Source organism: Melanotaenia boesemani, chromosome 11, assembly GCF_017639745.1.
Source record: "Melanotaenia boesemani isolate fMelBoe1 chromosome 11, fMelBoe1.pri, whole genome shotgun sequence".
NCBI lineage: Eukaryota > Metazoa > Chordata > Actinopteri > Atheriniformes > Melanotaeniidae > Melanotaenia > Melanotaenia boesemani.
The window spans coordinates 3982340-3995578 of NC_055692.1; the positions used below are offsets into that span (position 1 = coordinate 3982340).

General features: G+C 42.5%; 2 protein-coding genes across 7 annotated transcripts in view; both read left to right on the plus strand.

Annotated features, from left to right (window-relative positions):
- The window catches only part of LOC121648325 (gastrula zinc finger protein XlCGF8.2DB-like), a 31787-nt gene extending 30673 nt beyond the window's left edge, over positions 1-1114 (plus strand). The window contains exon 2 of the mRNA XM_041998350.1: positions 63-1114. Coding sequence (XP_041854284.1) covers positions 63-1062 — 1000 coding nt within the window. The 3' untranslated portion in view covers positions 1063-1114. The remainder of the gene's footprint in view (positions 1-62) is intronic.
- LOC121648314 (gastrula zinc finger protein XlCGF57.1-like) overlaps positions 1-13239 on the plus strand; it is a 151818-nt gene that overhangs the window by 111697 nt on the left and 26882 nt on the right. The gene's annotated exons all lie outside the window — the stretch shown is intronic.

Sequence of the window (13239 nt, forward strand, 5' to 3'; positions counted from 1 at the left end):
AAATGTTTTAGATCGACACACAATGTAAATATCCAGGAAAGAGACCACACAAAGAAAAAAACAGTTCAATGTGATGTTTGTGGTAAAATCTTTAGTCATAAAAAACATCTCAGTGTACACATGAAAATCCACACAGGAGACAAACCATTCTGCTGTGATGAATGTGGACAAAGATTTAGTCAAAAGACAAGCCTAACCCAACACATGAGAATCCACACAGGAGACAAACCGTTCAGCTGTGATGAATGTGGACAAAATTTTGGTCGAAAGACAAACTTAAACCAACACATGAAAATCCACACAGGAGACAAACCATTCAGCTGTGATGAATGTGGACAAAGATTTAGTCGAAAGACATACTTAACCCGACACATGAGAATCCACACCGGAGACAAACCGTTCTGCTGTGATGAATGTGGACAAAGATTTAGTCGAAAGACAAGCCTAACCCAACACATGAGAATCCACACCGGAGACAAACCGTTCTGCTGTGATGAATGTGGACGTAGATTCAGTCAAAAGACACACTTAAACCAACACATGAGAATCCACACAGGAGACAAACCATTCAGCTGTGATGAATGTGGACAAAGATTTAGTCAAAAGACACATTTAACCCGACACATGAGAATCCACACCGGAGACAAACCGTTCTGCTGTGATGAATGTGGACAAAGATTTAGTCAAAAGACAAGCCTAACCCAACACATGAGAATCCACACAGGAGACAAACCGTTCAGCTGTGATGAATGTGGACGTAGATTTAGTCAAAAGACAACCTTAACCCAACACATGAGAATCCACACAGGAGACAAACCGTTCAGCTGTGATGAATGTGGACATAGATTTAGGCAAAAGACAAACTTAACCCAACATATGAGAATCCACACTGGAGACAAACCATTCAGCTGTGATGAATGTGGACATGTATTTAGTCACAAGACAACCTTAACCCAACACATGAGAATCCACACAGGAGACAAACCGTTCAGCTGTGATGAATGTGGACACAGATTTAGTCAAAAGACACACTTAAACCGACACATGAGAATCCACAAATAATAGACAATTTCCCTGTGAGGTTTGTGGTTAATTTTTTTTATGTGGCATTTTTATGTGCTGGTTAGAACAACTTTTGGGGGGGTATTTCATAAAAACAAGTCTGACTCAAACTAGAACCATCTCCTAATTGGGTCTTAACATTTTCCAGAAACTCAGCTCAACCTTATTTAATCCAGACTCATTCAAGACAGACTTGAACAAGTTTTTCTCACTCTCTTTGACTCTCGCTGATTCTCTAGGAAAGTTTTGGTCTCACTCTGTACCAGGGCCGGTTCTAGGAATGCATACATGAGGGGGCAGGCATAAATTTGAAGGGGGCATTATGAGTACATACTTCAGCATTTTCTTGTTGTTGTTTTTTAAGTGTTTCTTTAACGGAACTGTGCTGTTAGTGGAGTCCAACTTCAAAGAAATGGATTGCACTTTGTCAGGCCTCTACTCTAAGACCTGTCCAGCTTGGGTGTCCCACCTGAAACCAAAGCTCCTGCTGGTATAGCTCTTAGAGTCACTGAGGCACGCAAACCCCCTGACCACAATAAGGTGGCAATCCCTCAGGGGGGGAACAGAAAATATCAATAACAAAATGAAGTAAGAAAAAAGAAAAGAATGATCCATTATCAAAGCTTTAACAACCAACAAAATAACAATTGCCCTATTGGACAGCCATTAGATGTCTAAGCATTTTGAATAAATTTGAAACTAATAACAATAAACTCAACTATCTGTGTGTTTGTTTCTGTCTGTATATAGACCATAATGATTAAAGAATCATAACTATCAAGCACAACAATAACAGAGCAAAAAATTAAACCCCCTACCAAAATAAGGCAGTGAACCTTCAGGGGGAAATAATGATAATAATAAATGAAAATGAGTAAAAACTAAATGATCCTTCATCAAAATTTTAAGAACCAACAACATAACAATTTTCTTACCGTACAGCCATTAATGCATCTAAAATAACTTTGTTACAATAACCTCATATATGTATACAAATTTAAATAACCTACAGTATAAAAGAGGTATCCCAAACGAACAAACCCATCAAACAACCAAAACAGAGCAGAACATTAGATATCTTTATTTTTATCTATATTTTTATTTTATTTTATTTCTTATTTTTATCTTCTCTCAATGTGGGGGGAGGGAGTGTGGGTCCTTTTTTCAAATCATTATTTTGTTTAGAAACTTTTCCTCACTCTACAACAGCAGTCTCCTATTTTTCTGCCCAAAAACTCTTACAAATTTGTCCTAGCATGCTGAACTAAAGGCTGGGCGGAGCTTGAGGGGTCTCATATGCGCAGCTCGTTTTCCCTCAGTCTGTATTGTACCGAGGAGGCAGTCACATCTATGGCCCGTGCGTGATTGATCACTGCTCCTACTAACAGGCGTAGACACGTTTAAATAGAACAGAAACAAACCCCAGTTGACAGAATAGATGCAATAAATACGTCTGTTATTATAAGTATTTATTCAGTATCGCTACAACACATTTAACAGAGCTTTACTCTATAAGTTTTACCGCTGGAGCTCAGCAGCCGCTCTCTCTACGAGGGGGAGAAATATGACACCGCAAGATCAGGCTGTATGTCAACTCATTTGCATACTAAACACTGATTGGTTGTTTTCTGTGGTGGTGGGAAGGACTTGTTGAAGACAGTACAATGGATCCTGTGAAGCTCCGACACACAGAGTTCAGTACAGAGGGGAGAGAGCGTTTGGAGAGATTTGCCCATTTCGGCGCATTTGATTGAGGGGGCAGAATGTTTGTTTGAGGGGGCACTGCCCCCTCTTGCCCCTGCGTAAAGCCGGCCTTGCTCTGTACTGCTTAAACCTTAAATGCCCACTGTATTTTCCGGACAATAAGTCACACTGGACTATAAGTCGCATTTATTTAGAAATTTATTTCATAATATCGAAGCCCAAAATCAGACATTTAATCTGGAAAGTGTTGTAGAAAAATTACCTGGCGTCTGGAATGAGTATGTGGAAGAAATTTTACTTATTATGCTCTCTATATTGTAATCACAACTATAATTACTTACTTTATTATATTCATTTATAAATTGTATTTACACAGATTGTTACTATATTACACTTTTTACATTGTACATTTGTACTCATCATGCTTTTATTCACTTTTAAGGTTTATTCTCTTCATATACATGCTCTGTTAAAAGTTCACTACTAGGGTAAGATAACCTTTATCTGGTCCCTCCTCAGACCCATAGTCAGACTGGTTCTGGTGGAGACACAACTATGTGAGGTTGTTTTGACGCCAGCTCTTGGAGTTGTGTGTCCACCCAAGGTCTTCAGGATGAGGATTCTTTCTACAAAAATGAATAACTTGTTTTTCCTCCTGCCTCCCCAGAGTCTCTCTTGACTTCATGCAAGCCGTGACTACCACTCTCATTACTTGCAAGTAATTCTGTATTCAATAATTCTCCTGCACTCACCATCACACAGTCACGTCACACATAACCAACCCACCATGCCCCGTGGGGGACACCCCAGGCGCCCACCCACACACATGACCCAGCACCCACAGAGCTAGCAGCCCACTAGTGCAGCCACCCCAGGTCCTGGGGTCCCCGCCCCTGGGGCAACCACCTCCCCCCGCTTGCCCCCGGCCACACCCAGGGGAAACAGGGGTGTGAGAGGTCCCCATTACCCTTTCCCTCCCTGCTCCTGACTGTTTATGAAGTGTGTGTTGTTTGCAATTAAAATTAAGGGGCAGTGACCGCAATGTGCCCGGAGCCAGGCCACCTAAGTGGCCCCGCCCGACATACACCGCATGACACGCCCCCCAGGTGTTGTTTGTGTGTTGTGTTTCTTGTGTTTTGGTGTCTAAGTGCAATTATAATTGAGAGATGAGTCACCACGGGGTGCAACCGAGGAGACCACTGAATGGCCCCCTCCGCTCCACCCCACCTGGCGTGCACACCTCCCAAATCCCTACGTGTGTGTGTGTGTGTGTGAGACAGAGAGAGCAGGAAAGAAGAGGGGTCTGGGGATGTAAGTCCAGAAGCAAACTTCCCTCTGGATGTTGAGCTTCTAGTGGCATTAGGCACCCCCGCTCCCCAGGAGGGGTCCCAGGGCAAGACAGGCCAGGAGAGGCCGTCCCTCCCGACCGGGCCATACAGGGACTGCAGCCAATGATCCGCTACCGACCCCAAAGGTACCCACCCCCCACATGCCTATCGGGGAATGAGAGGACGGGGAGGCGGACAGCAGCAGAGCCCAGACCCACGGCACACCACCCCCAGGCCTGCCCAGGCCCCCTCCACAAGTGCACTTGATGCCCCCCCCAAACTCACACAGAAACACACACACACACCTATATCCTTACACACTCCCGCTCATCCTAACACACACACAACTCCTCACCCACACCCACACTGTATAAGTACACCCACAGCATACAAACCTCCCAATCTCACTCCCCAGCAGTGGCGGCTGGCCAATAGAGGGCGCTAGGGCGCCGCCCCACCACTCACCACTCCCCATAAAAAATAATAAATAAATAAATAAAATACTTCAAAATATATGTATATCTTTTTTAGATGAGCAAGGTAAATAATATATAATTAGCGAGTAAATTTGTTGTGTTCATCTATGTTGTTTAAAGTTACTGATTGGTCACGTGTTTCCTCCCCCGGGCGCAAAAATCTTTACTCATAGACTCTCGCTGTAAGTTGTACATGCGCAGTTGCTTCTCTTCAATGCAAGAGATAGGAGCTTCTCGGGGCGCAGAGTGAGTCGGAGAAGAAGAAGAAATGGCTAACGACAAATTGAGTAATTCAGTAAAATCACTAATAACAAAACCATTTGAGAGGAGGACATTTCAAGAGAAGCTTGAAGTGAAACAGCTTGGGCCTGATCAGCCAGATATTGCCATCAATCAGCAGTCCAAAGACAGAGGGAGACAGTACACCCGGTCATTTTCCAGGACCTTGTTTAGCAAGAAGGCTTGGCTAACTGCATGTAGCGACGCTAATGCTTTATTCTGCTTTCCTTGCCTCCTTTTTCAAACACCCGGATCAGACCCAGCATGGATTCAGACAGGTATGACTGATTTAAAGCACTTTTCAGAAAAAGCAAAGAAGCGCGAACAAACTGGGCTCCACATGCAAAATGCACTGCGACTAGCCATGTTTGGGAAAATTAACATTTCTGCTCAGCTTGATGAAGGCTACAGGATAGGGATCCGTAAGCATAATGAGGAGGTTGACAAAAACAGGCACATCCTGTCTAAAATAATAGACTGTGTCAAGTTCTGTGGTGCATTTGAGCTAGCCCTGCGTGGACATGATGAAAGTGAAAGCTCAGAAAATCCTGGCATTTTTAGAGGACTGGTGGACTTTGTAGCATCACTAGATGCAGTTCTACATGAGCACCTGCAGACAGCTACTGTATTTAAAGGGAACGTCCAAGACTACAGAATGAACTCCTTGACTGCATGCTCTCAGTTTTGAGAGAGTGCATCATTGAAGAAGTCAGGAGTGCAGACTTTGTCTCCATTCAGGCTGAAGAAACAATGGATATCTCAACTCAGCATCAGCTGGTACTTGTGATCCGTTACATTGACAAAGCCCATTATGTGCAAGAGAGGTTTTTTGAGTTCATACCTCTCCACAGTGCCACAGCTGACCCCATTGCCACAGCACTTCTGGATAGGTTGAGCTCCATTCTCCCTGATGACCAGAAGAGCAAGCTCATTTCCTAGGCATATGATGGTGCAAGTGTCATGAGAGGAGCCACATGTGGTGTGCAGAAGAAGGTACAAGATGTGTATGTGAATGCATACTATGTTCACTGCTACGCTCACCAGCTCAACCTCATTATGCAGCAGGTCACATCTCATCTTCTCTGACCTGGCTGGATTCTCTAGCTTTTTCTCAAAATCTCCCAAGAGAACCTGTGTGCTTGATAAAGTGGTGGCACACAGAGTCCCAAGAGCGAGCACAGTAAGATGGAACTTCCATATCCAGGCTGTGAGCACTGTGTTTGAGCACAAAGATGACCTGATCCAGTGTTTTGAGACCATCAGGGACTCAGGAGAGTTTGATCCCACCACTGTAAGAGAAGCTGGAGGGTTTGTGAGACTACTGGAGAATGACACTTTCAGCTTCTTCCTGAAACTGTTCCATCACATCATGCCTCATGTGGACATTCTGTACAGCCAGCTCCAGAAACGGACCATCGACTCAGTTTTTGTCCAGAGAATCATGCAGCAGTTCACAGACAACATACAAAGTATCAGGTAAATTAATACATATTTTGTGCTGTTTAATATTGCTGATATTGTGTTAACCTCTGTCATGCTTGAACTTGACATTTCTTGTTGTTTTACCTGGAAACTAAAGCTCAACTTTTCTCTTCTGGTTCTGTTCAGAGATTCCCTCCCTACTTTCTGTGGAGAACATAGTGGCAGTGTATCTGAGCTGGCCAAGAAACGCCGCACACTAGGCCCAGGTGATCTTCAGAGGGTAGCTACAGAGGTGAGATAGAAGCTAAATGTGTGGTGTTGGTCTTTTACAATGTTTTTAATCATAGTGGTGCATAGTGGTGCAAGTGAGGAAGACATCTTAGAATAGGCCATGTATAATTAAGTCTATTTTTATGGAGGTGCTATGTTAATTTGCATTGTCCCTTAAATTAAATGAACACATAATTAAAAAAAAAATAATTTGTTTGAATAAAACTGACTTAACTTCATCTCCATATTGTATCAAATTGGTGAATTAATTTTTTAGGTTTGTGACACCATCTTGGGCCATGCAAAAGTCACCAAACATCTGATCAGTGCTACACTGCAACAAGCAGACAGATTCCAACAGTACAACAGCCAGTTCCCTGAAGCAGCACTGAATACCACCATGGAGGCTTACCCTCTTCTGAACAAAGAAAAGTTGAAAACTGAACTGGCCCTCATCTACAGCAAAGAGGAGATCATACCCCCTTTTCATGGGGAACAATCTTCAGGACACCTTCTCAGAGACTGTGGCTCTGCTGAAGATCATCATCACAACTCCTATGACTACAGCTGAATCTGAAAGGTGCTTCTCAACACTGAAGAGAATCAAGACCTTCCTCAGGAACACAGTGGCACAGGATCGTCTCAATGCATTGGCCATGCTATCTATGGAAAAGAAACTTGTCAAAAACATCCCTGACTTTAACCATAGAGTCATTGAGAAATTTGCTTCTCTCAAGGATAGAAGGGCAAAATTCATGTACAAAAAGTAAAGCACTACATGTCACTGTAATGTTGCATTTGTTGTTTTCAGTTATTTAAATACAGTGATACTATATTAGATTATTTGCATGCTTTTTTTTAATATATGTATGTTTTGGAGTTTGGTATAGCCCACCCCTAGAGAAAACTACACCAGTCGCCACTGCTCCCCAGCCACCCCTCCCTCCCACCATGCCCTGTGGGAGATGTCCCTGGCGGACCAGAGAACAGCAAGCCCCAGATCCGGCCCCCACCGCCATCCCCAGCCACACCCCATCACCTTCCACCCAGATGCAGCCGATCGGGCATCCCCCAGGATCGGCAGCCACCCATCAGCGCAGCCGCCCCAGTTTCCTGGCCCCCAGGACAACCACCTCCCTCCCCCGGCGGTGACCCGGGGAAGAGGGGTGTGAGGTGTCCCCATTGTCCTCCTCCTCCCTGCTCATGACTGTTTGTGGTGAGTGTGTTTTTTGCAAGTAAAACTGAGGGGCAGTGACCATATTTTGCTGGGAGCAAGGTCATATTAGTAGTCCCGCCATGCACTACATGACACGCCCCCCCAGAAGTTGTTTGTGTGTTGTGTTTGTGTTTTGATGTCTAAGTGTAATTAAGTTGAGAGGCGAGCTGCCACAGTGGAAAGGTTTTTTGGGAGTTTTGACCCATCGTCATTTAGACGAGTCCTAAATAATCTTGGCAATTAGCCTGACCAAAATAGACTCCAGCACAGGTTACCTTGATAACTCAGAACTCCCATTTTGATGAGACAGATTTATCAAAATTAGTAAGAATTTCCCTTAATCCTGCTTTATGAAGTCCTCCCCAGGTTTAACTTATATTGCTGCTGTATCTACAGTGGGTACGGAAACTTTGTTTTATTGCAACCATTTGCTAAAGTCTAAGTTCATTTTATTTCTCATTAATGTACACTCAACACCCCATCTTGACAGAAAAAAAACAGAAATGTAGAAAAACTGAAATATCACATGGTCATAAGAATTCAGACCCTTTGCTGTTACACTTATATTTAACTCACATGCTGCCCATTTCTTCTGATCCTCCTTGAGATGGTTCTACTCCTTCATTGGAGTCCAGCTGTGTTTAATTAAACCGATTGGATTTGATTAGGAAAGGCACACACCTGTCTATATAAGACCTTACAGCTCACAGTGCATGTCAGAGCAAATGAGAATCATGAGGTCAAAGAAACTGCCGAAGGAGCTCAGAGACAGAATTGTGGCAAGGCACAGATCTGGCCAAGGTTACAAAAGAATTTCTGCAGCACTCAAGTTTCCCAAGAACACAGTGGCCTCCATAATCCTTAAATGGAAGAAGTTTGGGATGACCAAGGCAAGGCAGTTTATTTGTACAGCACATTTCATGTACAGGACAGTTCAAAGTGCTATACATAGAACAAAAGCATTACAGATATTAAGAAATAGTAAAAGGCAGAAACACATAGTAAGAATCACAATAAAATAATAAATAATAATAATTAAATAAAATGATTAAAAGCAAGATGAGTTAAAAAGTTACCGTGCAGATTTCATGCATAGGCGCATGAGAAAAATGTTTTTGACCTGGATTTTAAAATGTCTACGTTTGCTGAAAGTTCAATCTCCCCTGGCAGTTTGTTCCACTTGTTTGCAGCATAACAGCTAAATGCTGCTTCTCCATGTTTAGTCTGGACTCTGGTCTGGACTAGTTGACCAGAGTCTTTGAATCTAAGAGCTCTGCTAGGTTTATATTCTCTGAACATATTACAGATATATTCTGGGCCTAAACCATTCTGGGTTTTGTTAACAATCAGAAGGGTTTTAAAATCTATTCAGTGACTGACTGGAAGCCAGTGTAAAGATTTCAAAACTGGTGTGATGTGTTCAGATCTCTTAGTCCTGGTTAAAACTCTAGCAGCAGCATTTTGGATGAGCTGCAGATGTTTAATGTTCTTTTTAGGAAGTCCTGTTAAAAGACCATTACAGTAATCCAGCCTACTTGAGATGGATGCACGGATGAGTTTCTCCTGCTCTTTCTGGGAGACTAAACGTTTCATTCTGTTGATGTTTCTGAGCTGGTAAAAAGCTTCTTAGTGAAGCTTTGATGTGGCTGCTGAAAGTCAGGTCTGAGTCTATCAACACTCCAAGGTTACGAACTTGGTTGATGATTTTAAGAGCCCGAGTCGCCAGGTGTTTACCAATGCTGACCCTCTTCTCTTTGTTACCAAACAGTTTTGTCTTCATTTAATTGTAGAAAATTCTCCCTCATCCAGGTGTTTATTTGCTCCAGACACTGACATAATAAGTCTATTGGGCTGCAGTCGTCTGGTGATAAAGACACATAAAGTTGTGTATCATCTGCATGACTTTGATAATTAATGCTTGTTACGGCCCCTGACCTTTACGGATTGGTCTCCGGCTTGTCAGTTTACACCAGATGTGCAAAGAGTGCTATGCCAGTGCTGCATGGGGATTGGCTGTAGACCAGCGAAATTCCTCCCCTCCACCTTGTTGATTGGTCACTAGTGCTCCCACAACCCACCAGCTGGCAATCATGAAGGATGCCTCGCTTTTCAAAAGGAGGATCAGTCATCATTCTGGGCAGCTGTGTCAGTAGGTCACAGTTCACCTTGTGGGTTGTTGTCCGAGTGTGTACAAGCATTATTCTTGAGCAGCTGTGTCAGTAGGCTTATATGTATAGACTTATACGTCAGGATCGTTCTCATTAGGAGAAGATCCCCTTTTATTAGGGACTTTTGTATGATTGTTTACTCATCTTTTGTATATTTGTGTAGGATTTCTTTTGTTAAGTTTCCTTTTCGTTTTGTAACTAGTTATAATTTGCTGCCGGTTTTGTGCAGTTCCTTTTAAAGGACACCTTTAGTTGGTTTTTTAGATATTTGTTCACCTGTGAAAGGACACTGAGTTGAGTTTTTGTATATAGCTTTCATTTCTGTAAATAAATTGTTATATTTCTGTTTCCAGAGTTTTGTGTTACAAAACCCTTTCCTCCCCTAGACCAGAAGGGGTTCGTAACAATGCTATAGTTCTGTAATACTTGACCCATAGGGAGCATATACAAGCTGAACATAAGAGGTCGCTCGGATTTATAGCTGCAGCAGCGCCAGCAAACATGATGACGAGCGAAGATGATTCACACATAGTAAATTGCTATGCTTTGCAATGTTTTCCCTTAGTCTCACTTAATAAATGAATTTGATAGTAATTTCATGAGTTTATAAGGACAAACGAGGCTTTTTAGGTTTTTCTGAAACTATTTCTGGTCCTCTTCTTTTACTATCTTCCATACCTGCACGCTGCTGCTCTTTTGCTGACATAAAATACTAAGTGCTGCCTTGTTGTTGTTAGGCAACCGTGGGGAGTCACATATGACTGGATAAGGAACCAGGAAGTAGGAAAAAGTGACGGTGTGACACAGATATTATTCCGGCACGGAACTCTTATTTTGAAGGAGAAAAATTTGACAAAAGCATTTTTGATGTAGGAAACAGATTGTTAATAGGGAAGCTTCCTTTTATCCCTCCCAACAAATGAGAACATTTTAAATAATTTTTACTAAAAAAAATCCTAATTATTCAGCCTTTAAGGACCACTCCAGAAAGTCCAACCCAGTTTTCCAGCCTGTGCAACAGGATTCTGTGATCTACAGTGTCAAAATGCAGCCCTGAGATCCAGCAGAACCAGGACTGATACTTGTCCAGAATCGGTATTCAGCCTATCATTTAACACTTTGACCAGAGCTGTTTCAGTGCTGTGATGAGGTCAGAAGCCAGACTGAAATTTATCAAGATTTCCACTTTCATTTAAAAAGTCATTAAGCTGGTGAAATACAACTTTCTCAGTCCTGTTAATCATTTCAGATAAATGCAGCTCTCTGGCCTTGCACAGCTCATTGTTATAGTTACGCAGGCTTTGTTTGTACAGCTCATAGTGAATTTGAAGTTTATTTTTCTGCCATTTCTGCTCAGTTTTTCTGCTTTCTCTTTTTAGGCTGGTAACCACAGTGGTGTTTCTCCATGGTGTTTTCTGTTTGATCAAAGTGCTCTTGATTCTTATCAGTGCAACAGCATCCATTACATTCAAGACTTTCAGATTGAAATGATCCAGGAGTCCATCAACTGACTCTGCACTGGTTGTTGGTAACACAGCTATGGCCTCCACAAACTTAGCACTTGTTCTTTCATTAATGTACCTCTTCCTAACCGAGGAGCAGGTTGGTTGGACACTCTGAGTGATCAGTAAATCAAACAAAAATACAAAAATGGTCAGACAAGGCCGAATCAGTGACCGCAACAGAAGAAATATCAACACCTTTGAAATAACCAGGTCCAGAATGTGACCTCGAATGTGGGTCAGTTATTTTACATGTTGCCATAAACCAAACATGTCCACGAAAATTCCTTGACATTACCATCCATCATGTTATCTATGTGAATGTTAAAATCCCCAGTTAAGATAAAATGGTTAAAATCAGTAGAGATAACTGACAATAACTCAGAAAATTCATCAATAAAGTTTGCACAGTGTCCTGGACGTCTGGTACAGTTAACAGATTAGATCGATTCACCCCACAACCTGACCGTGTTTGATTCCTTATTTTACTAACTAACACAGAAATCCTACTGGGTCCAGGCTTGATCTCAGAACAGCTGTCAGTAGTAGCAAAACTACAGCAAGGACCCTGAACAAATCATGGCGTGTTATCTTTGTTGTGAATTCTGCTGCTGCTCTGTGAACCTTCTGCACATCCTCCCGTGCCCTGCTCTGCCAGGACAGATGATCTAAGAGGAGGGGGAGGAGAGGGAGCCCTGTATTTCTTGGTAGATGGTGGTCGCTGGGGCTCAGACCGGGATAGACACATCCTTTGAAGACCTTGGGTGATGTGGAAAAGAGGATCTGGTGAGGGGGGAGAGTTGGGAGTTGATCACCTTTCTACTGTGTCCTTCACTCTTATCTGTGCACTCATGTTTGAGTTTGCCGTCCCAACAGCATGACGCAAGTGTGCACCAAGTAATCTGCATCCAGTTAGATTTGGATGCACACCATCAGGTCTGAATCGCTCCTTATAGTTCCAAAAGATATTGAAGTTATCAATGAACTTAACCATGATAACCATGTGTTCAGGCCAAGAAGTCTACTGAAAAGTTCCATTCCAGTTTTCCTCCTCAGAATATCAAAAGACCCTGTGTGGACAATAATCTTCATACCATCTGGATGTGAAGACAGAATGTTTGGCAACATCTCTATCAGTTCCCTGACTGATGGATCAAAAAATGTTAGATTTTCCGTCTTTGCCATCCTCACATGCTGTGTTATAGAGTTCCCAATCAGAATTGTGTCTATTTGTTTTTGTGTGGTGGCGCCGATAGCTTCTCTAGTCCTCCTGTTTGTGGAATTTTGGCTTCTCCTCCTGGTCTGGTTAGCCCTTGGCTGAGTTTTAGGGATATTTCTTGTGTTTTTATAGATACTTGCATTACATTCATCATCATTCATTTTAATATGAGTCAACACATCATATTTATTATGCAGTGAGACTTCAGGTGGTGGAGTGAGTGCCGGAGCTTTAAATTTCCTGCTGGATTTACCTCTGCGACGAACAACATCAGACCAGGTTCTGGCCGGGGTTGATGACTTTGGTCTTGCACCAACACTGTTCCAGTAGAAGAGATCAGTCTGACTGTCCAGTTTGGGATCTTCCCCAGCTATTCCAATGTCATTTGAATACATCCAAGGAAGTTGTACAGAAGCTGCAATAGAGTCAATAAATTCTACATTCACACAAATGTCTTGCAGTGTTTCAATCCTCTTCTCCAGCTGTGTTATTCTCAAGGAAAGTTGCTCACACTCAGTGCAGCTCACTGATACTGCAGGGTTAGGAGACATCATTCCACTATAGTAGTTCTCCGATGGCAATCAACTAAATTT